The 19,044-nt window shown below is 37.7% G+C and overlaps 1 protein-coding gene and 1 non-coding gene across 2 annotated transcripts in view; both read right to left on the reverse strand.

Moving 5' to 3' along the window:
* Positions 1-19,044, reverse strand: part of IRGM (immunity related GTPase M) — a 76,045-nt gene that overhangs the window by 20,112 nt on the left and 36,889 nt on the right. The window contains exons 2-3 of the mRNA XM_030816483.1: positions 15,320-15,454; positions 13,813-13,874 (exon numbers count right to left, since the gene is read on the reverse strand). Of these exons, the coding sequence (XP_030672343.1) occupies positions 15,398-15,454 (57 nt within the window). The 3' untranslated portion in view covers positions 13,813-13,874; positions 15,320-15,397. The remainder of the gene's footprint in view (positions 1-13,812; positions 13,875-15,319; positions 15,455-19,044) is intronic.
* Positions 7,839-7,963, reverse strand: LOC115831923. The gene has a single exon (XR_004027419.1). It is a non-coding gene; the product is annotated as a small nucleolar RNA SNORA77 (small nucleolar RNA).

Consider the following 19,044-nt stretch of genomic DNA (forward strand, 5'->3'; position numbering starts at 1 on the left):
AAAATTCAACAATCCTTCATGCTAAAAACTCTCAATAAATTAGGTATTGATGGGACGTATCTCAATATAATAAGAGCTATCTATGAGAAGCCCACAGCCAATATCATACTGAATGGGCAAAAACTGGAAGCATTCCCTTTGAAAACTGGCACAAGACAGGGATGTCCTCTCTCACCACTCCTATTCAACATATTGTTGGAAGTTCTGGCCAGGGCAGTCAGGCAGGAGAAGGAAATAAAGGGTATTCAATTAGGAAAAGAGGAAGTCAAACTGCCCCTGTTTGCAGATGACATGATTGTATATCTAGAATACCCCATTGTCTCAGCCCAAAATCTCCTCAAGCTGATAAGCAACTTCGACAAAGTCTCAGGATACAAAATCAATGTACAAAAATCACAAGCATTCTTGTACACCAATCACAGACAAACAGAGAGCCAAATCATGAGTGAACTCCCATTCATAATTGCTTCAAAGAGAATAAAATACCTAGGAATCCAACTTACAAGGGACGTGAAGGACCTCTTCAAGGAGAACTACAAACCACTGCTCAATGAAATAAAAGAGGATACAAAGAAATGGAAGAACATTCCATGCTCATGGGTTGGAAGAATCAATATCATGAAAATGGCCATACTGCCCAAGGTAATTTATAGATTCAATGCCCTCCCCATCAAGCTACCAATGACTTTCTTCACAGAATTGGAAAAAACTACTTTAAAATTCATATGGAACCAAAAAAGAGCCCGCATCGCCAAGTCAATCCTAAGCCAAAAGAACAAAACTGGAGGCATCACACTACCTGACTTCAAACTATACTACCAGGCTACAGTAACCAAAACACCATGGTACTGGTACCAAAACAGAGACATAGATCAATGGAACAGAACAGAGCCTTCAGAAATAATGCCGCATATCTACAACTATCTGATCTTTGACAAACCTGACAAAAACAAGAGATGGGGAAAGGATTCCCTATTTAATAAATGGTGCTGGGAAAACTGGCTAGCCATATGTAGAAAGCTGAAACTGTATCCCTTCCTTACACCTTATACAAAAATTAATTCAAGATGGATTAAAGACTTACATGTTAGACCTAAAACCATAAAAACCCTAGAAGAAAACCTAGGCAATACCATTCAGGACATAGGCATGGGCAAGGACTTCATGTCTAAAACACCAAAACAATGGCAACAAAAGCCAAAATTGACAAATGGGATCTAATTAAACTAAAGAGCTTCTGCACAGCAAAAGAAACTACCATCAGAGTGAACAGGCAACCTACAAAATGGGAGACAATTTTCACAACCTACTCATCTGACAAAGGGCTAATATCCAGAATCTACAATGAACTCAAACAAATTTACAAGGAAAAAACAAACAACCCCATCAAAAAGTGGGCGAAGGACATGAACAGACACTTCTCAAAAGAAGACATTTATGCAGCCAAAAAACACATGAAAAAATGCTCATCATCACTGGCCATCAGAGAGATGCAAATCAAAACCACAATGAGATACCATCTCACACCAGTTAGAATGGCCATCATTAAAAAAAATCAGGAAACAACAGGTGCTGGAGAGGATGTGGAGAAATAGGAACACTTTTACACTGTTGGTGGGACTGTAAACTAGTCCAACCATTGTGGAAGTCAGTGTGGCGATTCCTCAGGGATCTAGAACTAGAAATATCATTTGACCCAGCCATCCCATTACTGGGTATATACCCAAAGGACTATAAATCATGCTGCTATAAAGACATATGCACACGTATGTTTATTGCGGCACTATTCACAATAGCAAAGACTTGGAACCAACCCAAATGTCCAACAATGCTAGACTGGATTAAGAAAATGTGGCACATATACACCATGGAATACTATGCAGCCATAAAAAATGATGAGTTCATGTCCTTTGTAGGGACATGGATGAAACTGGAAACCATCATTCTCGGTAAACTATCACAAGGACAAAAAACCAAACACCGCATGTTCTTACTCATAGATGGGAATTGAATAATGAGAACACATGGACACAGGATGGGGAACATCACACACCGGGGACTATTGTGGGGTGGGGCGAGGAGGGAGGGACAGCATTAGGAGATATACCTAATGCTAAATGATGAGTTAATGGGTGTAGCACACCAACATGGCACATGGATACATATGTAACAAACCTGCACATTGTGCACACATACCCTAAAACCTAAAGTATAATAATAATAAATAATAATAACTATGTTGGGTAATAAAAAAAGAATTGAATATGAAAAATGCAATCTACTTTATATTTTTAAATCATAGTTCAAATTATTCCCATGAGAACTTTGTCTCTTGAAAAAGGATCTTCATATTATTTAAAGTTATAAAGCAATAGCATTATTTGGAAACCTTTTTTAATATCTGTAATATTTTCACTTCTCCTTTGTAACATTTCCACCTATATATTTAAAGTTACAGTCTCGCTTCTAATGGTTTCTGTCAGATATTTCTTGTCCAGGGTTATTGGATTATATATACTTATTTACAAAAAAGACAATGATTATGTCCTGTCTGCAGAATTTCAGAACATGGCACTCATCTATATAACATGTCATTGCAAAGGGTACCCATATCAAGCAGCAGGTGAATTTTCCAACCTCTTCAAAATACTTCCCAAGGGTTGTTTTATTCTTTTCTTTTTTTTTTTTGAGTCAGAGTCTCACTCTGTCGCCCAGGCTAGGGTGCAGTGGCGCAATCTTGGCTCACTGCCAGCTCCGCCTCCCAGGTTCATGCCATTCTTCTGCCTCAGCCTCCCAAGTAGCTGAGACTACAGGTGCCCGCCACCACACCTGGCTAAATTTTTTGTATTTTTTTAGTAGAGATAGGGTTTCATCATGTTAACCAGGATGATCTCGAGCTTCTGACCTCATGATCTACCCGCCTCGGCCTCCCAAAGTGCTGGGATTACAGGTGTGAGCCACTACACCGACCCTGTTTTATTCTTATTTTTAGAGACAGAGTCTTGCTATATTGCCCAAGCTGGTCTACAACTACTGGGATAAGGTGATCTTCCTGCCTCAGCCTCCTAAGATGGTAGGACTAAGGTATGCATCACTAAGCCCCCTAATTGTTTTTTAGAGAAGTAGTCTCACTATGTTGCTCAGGCTGTTCTTGAACTCCTGCCTCAGCTTCTCAAAATGCTGGGATTATAGGCACAAGCCAGTGTGCCCAGCAAGAGCTTTTAAATCCTGTCTAAAATCAGAGTATGCCAGTGCTATGGAATAACCAAATATGCTGTTTTGTCCTCCTCTTCTCCCTAAATGTAGTTACTGTCACACCCTGCAGGTGTGCTATCTGCTACTTTTAAGATATTCCTTGTGTTTGCCTTGGCTCTCAACAGTATGGTCAAAATACCTGCTACAGGAATTCCCAGACAGGACAGTGAAAATGACATGATCTTTCTCAGAAACTGAACTGCTTTGGACTGGAATCGGAGACTTAAAACACCATGGAGACTCAGAATCACAGAATCATGGAATCTTGGTGCTTAATGTGCAAGGGTGTCACAATATGATTTCTTTCTTTTACCTGAAGTTAAAAAGACATCCTTCTCTGGTGATGGAGAACATTTTACCTCATATATACCCTTAGCTTAGAAATGCAGTATATTTCAAATGGAGGACAAACATGCCAATATATGTTGGTTGCTGATATTTAAATAAAAATAATTATTATATATTCCTGGTGAATTTTCCTTCTTTATTACCAGTAAGCGTTTCCTTGTCATGAAGTCTACTTTGTCCGATATAAATATAACTGTACCAACCCTCTTTTAATTAGTGTATGAGTGATGTACTTTTTTCATCCTTTTATGTACAAAATTTCTAAATTCTTATAATTAAAATGTATGTCAAATATAAGCATATAGTTTCTTTAATGTCACTAATAATCTTTGCCATTTGTGTAGTAGTTTGTCCATTAACATTTAATGACAGTATGATGAATTTGGGTTTAAGTCTACTATCTTAACATCTTTTATTGACTTTTTCTGCCTGTTTTGTGTTCTTTCTAGTCTTGCTTTGAAGTGTAACGAATATTTTTTAGTATTCCATTTTTCTCTTAGCTTGTTAGTTATGCATTCTATTTATTCTCTTATGCTTACCCTAGAAATACAATGTGTAATTTATATCTTTTCAGCTGTAATAAAAATCAATACTTTTACCTCTTCCTGGTAAGATATAGAATCTTATCTCCATTTCCTTTCTCCAAGTTTATGTTTTATTGTTGTATATTTTAGTTATTTTGATTTGCATGTACATATATGCATATAAACATATATAATGCATTTATATATATGTAGACATTAAGTCCCATAAGATGTTATTATTTCATTAAAAACATATTACTTTAGCTTTACTAATATATTTGGCTTTTCTGTTGCCTTTATTTTCCCTGAATCTGAAAGTGTCCTTGTGAGATCATTTTGCTCCTGCCTTAAGAACACCCTGTAGTGTTTGCTTTAGTGTAGGTCTGCTGGTGATGAGTTCTTCAGTTTCTGGCTGTCTCTAAGTGTCTTCACGTCACTTCCACATTTGAAGAATTTTGTTTTTATGAATTTAGGATTTTAGGTTTGAAGTGATTTTGTCTCCACAGTTTGAATGTATCATTCTTTGTCTCCTGGATTTCTTTAAGTTCAATGAGTTCTTAAGTTCTTATTGTTTTTCTCTTGGAGTGAATGTGGCTTTTCTTTTCCTCTGGTTCCTGTTAAGATTTGAGGCTGATCTGTTTCTTGTCCTCTCTACTATCTAGGGCATCCCTTCATCCAAAGCCTGGGGTCTTTACCACAGCCTCTCCTCCTCAGCAGGCTCTGAACTCCAGATTTTGTCCCCTCTGTTCTGTGAGTCTGTTGCTAGCTCTGCTCAGATTTTCAGGCTCTCAACCATTGCTTGCAAAATTGAAAATCCCCACAGGTAAAAAGTAGCTTCAAATATGAGACTCAGTTATTTTGGCTTATAACTCCTCTCCACCTGTAAACATTTCTTTTTTCTTTAATCGGCTTTTCTTAGTGGGAGGGTTAATGTCAAATAACAGCCCATCAGGCCGGACACGGTGGCTCACGCCTGTAATCCCAGAATTTTGGGAGGCTGAGCCAGGCAGATCAGCTGAGGAAGGAGTTCAAGAACAGCCTGGCCAACATGTGAAACCCCATCTCTACTAAAAATACAAAAATTAGTCAGGCATGGTGGTGGGTGCCTGTAATCCCAGCTACTTGGGAGGCTGAGGCAGGAGAATCGCTTGAACCTGGGAGGGGGAGGTTGCAGGGAGCTGAGATTGCATCATTGCACTCCAGCCTCGGTGACAAAAGTGGGATTCCACCTCAAAAAATAAATAAATAAATAAATAAAAATAACAGCCCATCACTGAAGCAGATTAAAGTCCCAGTGTCCTTAAGGCTGAAATACAGCCTGAATTGGAGGCAACTGCTGGGCCAAAATGTGAATTATTTATTTAGGAAGGAGAGCTGGAGTTAGGCTTAGTTATGAAAGAGTTTGAAGTATTGAATATTGTGGGCAGAAGGAATGAGGAGAAAACCACACAGCAAGATCAAATCTGCTCTTGACTTTTAAAGTCTTGTTCCTTATTCATGTACTTCTTCCTTTTATTTTTTCTAAATCAAGACAATCATTCATACAGATTTATGGCTGCAATATAGTATCATAATTTTACTCTTTATGATTAAGAAGCAGATTCTAATAGGAAAATAAACATTCATCCCTTGAATCAAGACCTGTACAATTCCTGGTTTCACAATATAGATCTCTATGGTAGTGGGTGACATAACAAATATACTTTCCTTGATCATATTGCTCATTATAAGTTAATGAGAACTCTTTTCCTGTCATAAATATCTTGTATCAACAAAGACTTTGTTCCATTTAGTATGTGATGAAGTAGTTAACTTCTCAATAATACCCTCACTAAGAATAACTTGAAAACCATATATTTTACAAAGTCATATTATACATTAAAAGATTAAGACCCTTAGAAGTAATGAGGACTAAAAGGAGCACAATTTCAAGGAGAGAGAAATTTTCATAAATAAGCTCAAGATCTACAGCTTTCCCTGAATGTATTTAGTGATTTGGGGATAGGGCAAGAAGCTGAAACTCAAGCTGGGCTCAGGAAGAGGGCACTATGGGGGACAGAGAAACCAGAATTATCAGCAGTTGCTTGGGTCTCAGGTGATAAAACAATGACCTGAGGCATCTGAGAAAGAGAGCCAGCCTTCCATTCAAGATATTTACCAAATTCTGGGGCTGGGTAGAGGCAAGTTTAAAAGTTAAGTTGAAAACTTATAGCAAGTAAAGTAGAAATTATGAATTCTCCTGGAGCTAAGGAGACATACCACCAAGCTATGGAGGGAAAGCTCTGGAGGACCACATTCTAGGAATATGTGTGATGAGAGGTAAAGTGATGATGCCTGGTGAATAAGTAAATTAAGTTTAAGAGGGTGGATGAGTTAGGGAGAGCTGGTAGTGTGTGAAAAACCTGGCAAGCAGACTTTTATTAGATTGGTGCCAAAGTAATCGCAGTTTTTGCCATTTAAAAGTAATTAAGCCAGGCAGAGAAAGACAAATACTGTATGATTTCACATATATGTGGAATCTAAAAACATTGAACTCATAGAAGCAGAGAGTAGAATGGTAGTTTCCAGGGACTGTGAAGGGAAAGATGGAGGAGATGTTGGTCTAAGGATATAAAATCTAAGGATGTCAAAGGATACATCATCACTTTACCTCTCATCACACGTATTCCTAGAATGTGGTCCTCCAGAGCTTTCCCTCCGTAGCTTGGTGATATGTCTCCTTAGTTCCAGGAGAACTCATAATTTCTACTTTACTTGCTGTAAGTTTTCAACTTAACTCTTTGCCATTTAAAAGTAATGGCAAAAACCGCAATTACTTTGGCACCAACCTACAGAACTACAAGCATCTTGGAATCATTTTTTTTTATTTTGCTAGACAAAGAGTGATGGGATTTGAAGAGGTTATCAGAGAGCTGACCACAAGGGATGTTGAATGATATAATAATGTAGTGATTTTCAAGAATAAAATACATTAACTATAGTTTGCTTGAACTTTTTCTCCTGACATTTTGTATACTTAGACCAACATCTCCCCCATCTTTCTCCTCACAGTCCCTGGAAACTACCGTTCTACTCTCTGCTTCTATGAGTTCAATGTTTTTAGATTTCACATACACGTGAAATCATAGAGTATTTGTCTTTCTCTGCCTGGCTTAATTCACTTAACATTATATCCTCCAGATTCCTCCATGTTGTTGTAAATGACAGGATTTCCTTCTCTTTAAAGGCTGAATAATATTCCATTACATACATATACACCACATTTCCTTCATTAAACTGCTGAGTGACACTTAGCTTGATTCCATATCTTGGTTATTGTGAATAATGCTGCAATGAACATGAGGTGTAGATATCTCTTTGATATACCAATTTTATTTTCTTTGGACATATGCCCAATAGTTGGATTGCTGGATCATTTGGTACTTCTATTTTTAATTTTTTTTTAGGAACCCCATACGTTTTCCATAATGGCTGGACCAGCTTACATCACCACCAACAGTTACCTTTTCTTAACATCCTTGCCAACACTTGTTATCTTTTGTCTTTTTTTATAATGGCCATTATAACAGGTGTGAAGTGATATCTCATTGTGGTTTTAATCTGAATTTCTCTGATTAGTTATGGTCAGCATTTTTTCATATACCTGCTTGCCATTCGTATACCTTCTTTTTAGAAGTGTTATTCAGGTCCTTTGTCCTTCGTTCTCTAGCACCCTGTGTTCCTGGGCAGCTACATCACTCTTGACAGGTCGGGTGGCCACAGCACCCCAGAATGTTGTTCTGGCAGAAGAAAAAAGCATCCATCTTGGGTTGCAGTCAGGTTCAGAGTGAGTCTGCAATTTGTCTATTTTTAATTTGGGTTATTTGTTTTCTTACTATCGAGCCATTTTACTTCCCCTATATATTTTACATATTAAGCCCTTATCAGATGTATGGCTTGAAAATATTTTCCACACTCTGTAGGTTGTTTTCTTTGCAGTGCAGAAGTTTTTACTTTAATGTAATCACACGAGCCTATTATTGCTCTTGTTGCCTGTGATTTTTGGGGTCATATTCCAAAAATCTTTGCCCAGACCAGTGTCACAGAGCTTTTCTCTTATGTTTTTTTTGATAGTTTTACTGTTTCAGGTCTTACATTTAAGTCTTTAATCCATTTTGAGTTAATTTTTTTAATATAATGTGAGATAAAGATCTAATTTTAGTCTTCTGCATGTGGAGAGCCAGTTTTCCCAACACCATTTATTGAAGAGACTGTCCTTTTCCATGTGTGTTCTTGGAAACTCTGCCAAAAATCAATTGATTGTAAATGTGATTTATTTGAGGGCTCTTTATTTCATTTCATTTGTCTGTGTGCTTGTTTTATGCCAGTTCCATGCTGTTTTGATTACTATAGCTTTGGAGTAGATTTTGAAATCAGATCGTTTGATACCTCTAGGTTTTTTTGCTTGTCTTGGTTTTTGGTCAAGATTTCTTTGGGTATTTGGGGTCTTTTGATGCCGCATAGAATTTTAGGTTTGTTTTGTCTATTTCTGTGAAAAGTGGAATTTTGTCTATTTCTATGGAATTTTGATGGAAATTGTATTGAATCTATAAATCACTTTTGGTAGTATGAACATTTTAACATTAATTCTTCCAATTCATGAACATGGCATATTCTCTACTTATTTGCATCATCCTCAATTTCTTTCATCAATGTTTTGTAATTTTCAGTGTACAGGTCTTTTATCTCCTTTGTAACTATTGTAAATAGAATTTTTTTAATTTCTTCTTTTAGCTAGCCACTATTAGTGTGCAGAAATGCTACTGATTTTTGTATGATTTTTGATTGTGTATCCTGCAATTTTACTGAATTTGTTTATTTTTCTAACAGTTTTCTGTTGGAGTCTTTTAATATTTTCTACATACAATATCATGTGTCTGCAAACAGGCACACTTTAACTTATTTCTTTTCAATTTGGATGCCTTTTTTTTTTTCTTTTGCCTAATTACTGTCTAGGATTTCCAGTACATGAATAGAGGTGGAAAATTTGGGCATCCCTGTCTTGTCCCTGATCTTAAAGGGAAAGATTTCCAGTTTTCACCATTGAGTGTGAAATTAGCTATGGATTTGTTATATATGGCATTTATTTTGCTGAGGTGTTCCATCCACACCTAATTTTTTGAGTTTTCCTTATGAAAAATATTTAATTTTATCAAATGCTTTTTCTGAATCTATTGATATGATTATATGGCTTTTGTCCTTCATTCTGTTAATGTGATATATCACATTTATAGATTTGTGTATATTGAACCATCTTTGTATTCCTGGAATAAACTCCACTTGGTGGTGGTGAGCGATCCATTTAATATTCTGTTACATTTGATTTCATGGTATTTTGTTGAGGATTTTTGCATCTATATTCATCAGGGATATTAGCTTACAGTTTTCTTTTCTTGTAGTGTCTTTATCTGGATTTGGTTTCAGAGTAACTCTGACCCTATAAAATCAGTTTGGAAGTATTCCTTCTTTAACTTTTTTTGAAGAGTTTGAGAAGAATTGGTACTATTTCTTTAAATACTTTGTAGAATTTAGTAATGAAGCCATCAGGTCCTGGGCTTTTCTTTGGTGGCAGAATTTTTCTTACTACTTTCATCTCCTTACTTATTATTGGTCTTTTCAGATTTTATATTTCTGCATGATTCAGTCTTGGTAGGTTGTATGGGTCTAGGAATTTATTCACTTCTTGTGGGTTATTAAATTTGATGGCCTATAATTATTCATAGTAGTCTCTTACAACTCTTTGTATTTCAATTGTAATGTATTTCGGATATTACAACTCATTTCTGATTTTGTCTTCTTGCTTTTTTTCTTAGTCTAGCTAAGGCTTTGTCAATTTGTTTGTCAAGAAACAAATGTAGTTTATTTGATCTTTCTATTGTTTGTCTTGTTTCTATTTTATTTATCTCAGCTCTGATCTTTATTATTTCCTTCTTTCTACTAACTCTGGGCTTAGTTTTTCTTATTTTTTTAGTTCCTTGAGGTATAATATTACATTGTTTATTTGAGATCTTTATTTATCTGTGGTGTAGGCATTTATTGCTATAAACTTTTCTTTTAGAACTGCTTTTGCATAAGTGCACAACAGAGTATTATTTAGAAAAAGAACTGCTTTTCCTGCATTTCTTATATTTTGATATATTTTGTTTCCACTGTAATTTGTCTGAAGATATTTTTTAGTTTTCCTTTAAATTTATTCATTGATCCATTGGTTGTTAGCATGCTGTTTAATTTCCATGAAATACATAGAAATTCCCAAAATTCCATTATTGATTTCTAGTTTCATACCATTGTGGTTGGAAAAGATACTTGATATAATTTTAATCCTTTTGTATTTGTTATTTCTTGTTTTGTGAACTAACACATGATCTATATTGGAGAATATTCTATGTACACTTGAAAAGAATGTATATTCTGCTGCTTTTGGATGAAATTTTCTGTATATGTCTGTCAGGTCCCTTTGGTCTAAAGTGTAGTTTAAGTCTGATGTTTCCTTATTGATTTTCTGTCTGGATTATCTGTTTATTGTTGAAGCTGTGGTAGAGAAGTCCCTTACTATTTTTGTATTGCAATCTATATATTCCCTCAGATCTATTCATATTTGCTCCATTCATCTAAGTGCTCAGATGTTGGTTGCATATGTATTCACAATAGTTCTATCTTCTTGATGAATTGATTCCCTTACATAGCAACTTTCTTTGTCTCTTTTTGAAGTTTTGACTTAAAGTTTATGTTATCTGATGTAAGTATAGGTACTCCTGCTCTTTTTTTTATTGGTTTTTATTTACATGGTTTATCTTTTTTCATCCTTTCACTTTCTTTCCATATGACTTTCAGTTATAAAGTTGAAGTGAGTCTCTTTTAGCAGCATATAGTTGGGTCACTTAAAAAATCATTTATTCACTCTCTTTTGATTGAATAATTTGATCTATTTACATTCAAGATAATTATTGATAAGTAAGAAGTTAGTACTATCATTTTGTTAATTATTTTCTGGTTGTTCTGTAGATTCTTTGTTCCTTTCTTCCTCTCTTGCTATCTTTTTTAGTGGTTAGGTGATTTTCTCTACAGCATACATTGATTCTGTTTCTTTTCTTTTTTTTCTCTTTTTTTTGAGACAGGGCCTCATTCTGTCACCTAGAGTTCAGTCTCATGATCATGACTAGAGTTCAGTGTCATGATCACGACTCACTGCAGCCTCGACTTCTCAGACTCAGTTGAGTCTCCCACCTCAGCCTCCTGAGCAGCTGCGACTACAGGTGGGTGCCACCACACCTGCGTAATTTTTGTATTTTTTGCAGAGACAGTCTTTCATTATGTTTCTCAGACAGCCAATAACTCCTGGGCTCAAGTGATCCAGGCCACCTCAGCCTCCCAAATTGCTGGGATTACAAGGTGAGCCACTGTGCCTCACTGATTCCTTACATTTTATCTTTTGTGTAAATAATATAGGTTTTTGCTTTGTGGTTTTCCTAAGGCTTATATAAAATATCTTACACTAATTATGCTATTTTAACTGGATAGCAACTTATCTTTGATCACATTAAAAAACTCTAATCTTTTACTGCCCCTCTCCCACATGTTGTTCTTGATATCACTATTTACATCTTTTTGTATTATGTAGTCCTTAAATTACTGCAGTGATTATATTGCTATTATTATTTTTAATAACTTTATCTTTTAACTTTTATACTAAAGATATAGGTGATTCACACACCACCATGACAGTATTAGGGCATTTTGAATTCTATTGTGTTTTCACTTTCACTAGTTTTTTTATACTTTCATATGTTTTTATGTTACTAATTAGTGTCCTTTTCCTTTAGCTTGAATAACTCCCTTTAGCATTTTTTTGTAACATGGGTCTGGTGATGATAAACTCCCTCAGCTTTTGTTTGTCTGGGAAAGCCATTATCTCTTGTTTCTCAAGGATAGTTTGGCAAATTTTCACCTGCAGCACTTTAAATATATCATCCCACTCTTTCCTGGCCTGTAATTGGAACTCCTTTATCTGTTATATGCTTCTTTTCTCTTGCTTTCAAAATTCTCTTTAATTTTTGACAGTTTGATTATAATATATCTTGGTGTCATCTTGTTTGAATTGAATCTGGGGAGATCTTTGGCTTTCCCATACTTGGATATTTAAAAACCAAAGCCATTTTTTTTTTTCAATATGGACTTTCGCTTTTGTCACACAGGCTGGAGTGCAATGGCATGATCTTGGCTCACTGCAACCTCCACCTCCCAGGTTCAAGCGATTCTCCTGCGTCAGCCTCCTGAGTAGCTGGGATTACAAGCATGTGCCACCACACCTGGCTAATTTTTGTATTTTTAGTAGAGACAGGGTTTTACCACATTGGCCGGGCTGGTCTCAAACTCCAGACCTCAGGTGTTCTGCCCACCTCAGCCTCCCAAAGTGCTGGGATTACAGGCATGAGCCACTGTGCCCAGCCCAACCATTTTTTAATAACTGAAGAAGTTTGAAATCAAGGACAACACAAACCAAAGGCACAGTTTTGTTTCAATGATGATTAACTTCCATGAGGTACTCTTTATGAAAATATGAAACATTTTCCCACATGAAAAGTGAAAATTATTTAACATGCTGAATGATACAGTTGAATATGATAGCAAGAAGGTATACTCTGGACAACTAAAAAGTGGGTTCCCATTGGGAGGGCTTTCCTGGCCTGGGTGAGTGATCTGACCTAGCTACATGACCTAGGAGGACAGGAGGCTGCAGGTTGGACTAACAGATGGACCTCTGCATAGGGGAAACTATCACATGCAACATTCAGTGGGAGTGTGTGGTTCCTGAGATGGTTAGTGTCTGTATAAAGGATGTATATCTTTAGGATGTTTCTAGAAAACTGGAGAGAAAGATTTACTAAAATAAACCCAGGTTCTTAATTTCGGTTTAAGCACAAATTTCTACAATTTTTCAGTTGCCTTATGAGTTTTTGCAGATATACCCACAGACACTTAAATGAACTAAACAAGGAACGAAAAACAGGACACTTGCTACACATGCTGGGGACCCTCACTTTAGGAACATGTAGAAAACAATTTGGCATTTTTGAGTGGATAAAAAGCTGTTCATATCTTTCACAATTGACTGAATGTTCTAAGCTTAAATAAACAATTATATAAATAATGACAGTGGAGTCATACAAAACTATTTAATTAATGTATATTCAATTATAAATCCAAAGAGGGGAATTTTAATGGTTCAGATCACTCCAGTTTGCCCATCCACTAGCAAGCACATACCTTATATAGGGAAGAAAGTGGGAGACTAGAGCCTGCTGATCCCTCAACTAGTCTTAGGTCTTGCCTGCTGCTCACGTTATGAGCAGCTCTTCGTTCTGAGAGTAATTCCTGAGTTTAAGACACACCTTAGTCTTACAATATACTGCTTCAACACAAGCTATTTTTTTATCTGGTACTCAGCTGAAGAAGCCACCCTAAGAAGTAAGTGTACCCTTGAATTTTACCTTGGGCTCTTTCTCTGGAATCTCATGCCTTGGCCTACCCCATCACAATGAGCTGTGACCCACACTGTACGTTTTATAAAAAGTGATCTTAGCTGTTGCTTCTATCCTTAGTGTTCATTGTGTATTTTCACTGTAGAAAGTTTCTAAATACTTACATATTTCTGGGCCTTATGGAATTCTCTGGAGTCCTCTTGAGGTATGTCTCACGGCAGGCCAGCTGCAAGAGAGTGGGTAGGGAATGTGAGCCTTGTGGAAGTTATGCCCCCAGTGCCTAGCCAGCACAGTGCCTGGCCAGACTAAGTACTTGGCAAGCATTACTTTTTAAATGGATGAATGAATACATTGCTTTCATTCAAAGAGGTTAATGATGACACATTCTTAACACATGAATAATTCTTTAGTGCTTATTACTGATAAATGCAAAGAGAATCTGAAAACAAAGATGTTTTCTAATTTTTCTGATTGACACTGGTGTTTCAATGCACATTTATGTAACACAAACCTCATCTACATTTCTTACTTCTGATGGAAGCAAGTAAGCCAGTTTAACAAAAATAAACACTGGCACGCAATTAAATTTTTGGATAATCTGCACATCCTTGGAAGCTTCATTTACCTGTCCCTTTTTACTCATTACCTTTTCTTATGCATCTGACACTGACATCCATCTCACCATCAGCATTTTGGATTTTTCTAATATGAACATTTTTATGCAGTTGTTTTTAGAATTTCAAGAGTCAAGAGTGACCTACGTAATTACTAGGTGTTTTGACCCCTAGTTTGTATTTTTGCATAATTTAAAGATTCCAAGTCATTGAATTTTGCTAGTATTTTTTTGTTTGCTTCATTAAATCAATTATGCCTCTTGTAAAAAGTAAACTTTGTTTTCCTTAGAGTCCTGGAAACCAACAGGTATACCCACATTGCAGCCACTTATTTCTTTCTTGCTGAAAGAATCCTAAGAGACAATAATAATTATTCTCATAACAAATTTTCAATAATAATAATATAACAATAATTATACATTTATCTTTTTCAATAATAATAATTACACGATAATAATAATTATATAGACCTTATAACAGTAATAAATATACATATTTGGATGCACAAATAAGATTTATTCAGAATTGGGAATACCCTTCAGTTTTACTACAGTTCTACAAATTACCTATATCTAAATGGATAAAGATAAATTCTAAATAAATTTCATAGTGATGAGCTCAAAAAATAAACCCTTTCTATGTTTTGATTTTAAGTGGAAAGTAATATGGCAAAAAAAGGTGGGAAGATGAGGAGAGAGGAGGAGGAGCTGGAAGAGAGGAAGAGAGGAAGGAAGAGGTAGAGGAAGGAAGAGAGAAGGGGAGTCATTTATTCCTGAAGACAATAACGGTGGTGAAAATTCATAGCAATGGCAACAAACACATGAAGCCCTGTCCTAAGTACTTCACATCTATTGATTTGCATATCTTTCACCACAATCCCATGAGGTAGAGAGGATTATTACTCCCATTTTACAGATCAGGAAGCTGAGTCAGGAAGTTGGGATCACTATTTGTACTCTCTAGCCTCACAAAGTTAGGAAGCATTAACAACAAAAAAAAAAGTTTACTATTTCCAAACTTTAAACTTACTAAAATCAGTGAAGATTTGTTTTCTCACCTGAGCTGGGCCTTGCTATTTCTAGGGCTTGCAGAGCTCATCTGTATTTCTTTGTCTTGCTTTTCTCTCAGGATCCTTTCAGCAAGCAAGAGGTACGTGGCTGTGGTTTGCATACACTTGTTGGTTTCTAGAGCTCTGAGGAAAACAAGGCTTGTTTTTTGCAAGAAGCAAAATTGATTTAAACAAGCAAACAAAAAAGTATAAGCAAATGAAATTCAATGACCTGAAATCTTTAAGTTAGGCAAAAATGCAAACTAGGAAACTAAAACACCTAGTGGTTATTTAGGTCACCCGTGAAATTCTAAAAAATAAAAATGAGGTAATTATTCAGAGGGCTTCATAAGGTTGCAGAGTGAAGTCACTGCCCCATAGGGTTAGCAAGCATGGTACCCAACCTATCCTCAGGTGTCACTGTTTTAAAACCTGTGTGATCCTGGGCAGGCTACTTACCCTCTCTGTGTTTTGATTTATTCATCTTTAAAAGGGGAATGATAATAACACCTACTACATTAGGGTTCTCTAGAGGGACAGAACTAATAGATGTATGTATAAAAGGGAGTTTATTAAGGAGTATTGACTCACATAATCACAAGGTGAGGTGCCACAGTAGGCCATCTGCAAGCTGAGGAGCAAGGAAGCCAGTCTGAGTACCAAAGCTGAAGAACTTGGAGTCCGATATTCGATGGCAGGAAGCATTCAGCATGGGGGAAAGATGTAGGCCAGAAGACTAAACCAGTCTAGTCTTCCCACGTTCTTCTGCCTGCTTTAACTGGCCTCACTGGCAGTTGATTAGAATGTGCTCACCCAGATTGAGGGTAGGTCTGCCTTTCCCAGTCCACTGACTCAAATGTTAATATCCTTTGACAACACCCTCACAGACACACCCAGAAACAATACTCTGCATCCTTCACTCCAATCAAGTTGGCAATATTAACCATCACAAGTCCTCCCCTTGTCAACTTGAACCCATATGCATCTGAAATCATACATAATCTTCAAACAAAGACAATAATAATGTCATAATTACACCTAACATAATGCAACTATTCTTCGTACAACTGGAAATGCACCAATTCCAACCCAAATGCTATTACATAAAATTAACAACACTTAAATGCTAATATAAAGTCAATAATCTTATATGATGAATAAAAAAGTAAATAAAATGAAGATATTTTCTTAGTACAAGTGTATAAATGCACAAACATGTTCTTAACAAAATAAGGAGGAAATACTCATGACAATTATCGTCCTCATTTCTGCAACTGGTCACGTGGTCGTAGCTGGCATTGATGACTGCCTTCTTCTACTACCCATTCTGTATTCTCTTTGACTTCAGCAAGCACCTCAGCAGGTCATGGTTTTTTACCTGGTGGAGTGACCCAAACCTTCATTCCTGAGGGGTCTGGAACCCATTTGCAGTCCTGCCTGAATAGGACTGTTGTAGTTTCCCATTGACCCTCATCACAGGGCATGGTAAAACTAAAAGATGTCCTAACTCCTGTATTCCACACATCCTCTTCCTTAGCTTCACTGTGGTGTAGTAGACTGATTTCATCTTGATAGTCTGGGAAAATCACCCCAACCAATGCTGTAACTCCCTTCTTAGCCTGTTGACTTAGGTAGGAAAAGTGTCCGGGTGGCAATCTTAACTTCCAGTTAAATTGAATCGTTATTGTGTCCCCTGTTGGCAGCATTCCTCCCTCTGGAACTGAGACCTCTAGGCCAGCAGAACATAATGTCATGGGAAGAGGAAACAAAAATTTTGCTAGTGTGTCATTAGAGGTGATTGTGAGTACTGCCACTTCCACTTCCACCCCTTGATTTCTGGACCTGTGAATCCTGGCTATGGGAGAAACAGTACCATATATCGGCTGCTGATTCACAGCATACACAGCCCTCTGGATAACTTTGCCCCAGCGCTGCAAAGCATTGTCACATAGTTGGTGTTGTAAGTGTGACTTCAAAAGGCCATTCCACCTGCTTCAGGATGATGGGGAACATGGTAAGACCAGTGAATTCCATGAGTATGAGCACACTGCCACACTTCTTTAGCCGTAAAGTGAGTGCCTTGGTCAGAGGCAATGCTGTGCGGAATACCATGATTTTAGATGGTGGATAACGCATTCTGTGAGTCCAAGAATGGAAGTCTTGACAGAAGCATTGTGTGCAGGATAGGCAAACCCATATCCAGAGTAAGTGTCTATTCCAGTGAGGACAAACTGCTGTCCTTTCCATGATGGAAGAGATCCAATATAATGAACCTGCCACCAATTAGCTGGCTGATCACCCCAAGGAATGGTGCCATATCAAGGGCTTCGTGTTGGTCTCTGCTGCTGGCAAATTGGGCACTCAGCAGTGGCCGTAGCCAGGTCAGCCTCAGTGAGTGGAAGTCTATGTTGCGGAGCTCATGTGTAACTTCCATCCCTGCCACCATGGCCACTTTGTTCATGGGCCCCTTGGGCAATTACAGGGGTGGCTGGGAATAGAGGCTGAGTGGTGTCCACAGAATGAGTCATCCTATTCACTTGATTATTAAAATCCTCCTCTGCTGAGGTCACCTGTTGGTGAACATTCACATGGGATACAAATGGCACAGTTTTTGACCACTCAGAGAGGTCCATCCACACACCTATTTCCCAAATTTCTTTGTCACTAATTTTCCAGTCATGTTTCTTGCAAGTCACTAACCAGCCAGCCAAACCATTGGCTACAGTATATAATTTCACATCTGGCCATTTTTCCTTCCATGCAAAGTGCACAGCCAGGTGCACTGCTCAAAGTTCTGCCCACTGGGAAGATTTTCCTTCACCACTGTCATTCAGGAATGTCCTAGAAAGAGGTTATATTGCTGCAGCTGTCCACTTTTGGGTGGTGCCTGCATGTCATGCAGAACCATCTGTGAACCAGGCACTAGTCTTCTCTTTCTCTGTCAACTGATCATAAAGAACTCCCCATGAGACCATCAGTGCAGGCTAGGGGAGAGAAGGCAGGGTTGCAGGAGTGGAGTACATAGGCATTTGAGCCACTTCCTCATGTAACTTACTTGTGCTTTCAGGACCTACTCAAGCCCAATTATGTATACACCACTTCCACTTGAGGATGGAATGCTGCTGTGCGTGCCCCACTGTATGGCTAGATGGGTCAGAAAGCACCCAGTTCATGATAGACAATTCAGGTTGCATGGTAACTTGATGACCCATAGGCAAATATTCAGTTTCCACCAAAACCCAGTAACAGGCCAAGAGCTGTCTCTCAAAAGGAGAGTAGTTATCTGCAAAAGATAGCAGGGCCTTGCTCCGTAATCCTAGAGGTCTCCATTGTGATTCACCTATGAGGGCCTGCCAAAGGCTCCCAACAACATTCCTCTCTGCCACTGATGCTTCAAGCACCATTGGATCTGCTGGGTCATATGGCCCAAATGGAAGAAAAGCTTGCACAGCAGCCTGGACCTGTTCCAGAGCCTTCTCCTGTTTTGGAACTCACTCAAAAGTGGCAGCCTTTTGGGTCACTCAATAAATGAGCCAGAATAACACATCCAAGTGAGGAATATGTTGTCTTCAAAATCTGAATAGGCCCATTAGGTGTTATGCCTCTTTCCTTGTTGTAGAAAGGGCCAAATGCAGGCCGGGCCCAGTGGCTCATGCTTGTAATCCCAGCACTTTGGGAGGCCGAGGCAGGCGGATCACAAGGTCAGGAGATTGAGACCACGGTGAAACCCCGTC

The sequence above is a fragment of the Nomascus leucogenys genome, chromosome 2 (genome assembly GCF_006542625.1).
Source record: "Nomascus leucogenys isolate Asia chromosome 2, Asia_NLE_v1, whole genome shotgun sequence".
Classification (NCBI taxonomy): Eukaryota; Metazoa; Chordata; class Mammalia; order Primates; family Hylobatidae; genus Nomascus; species Nomascus leucogenys.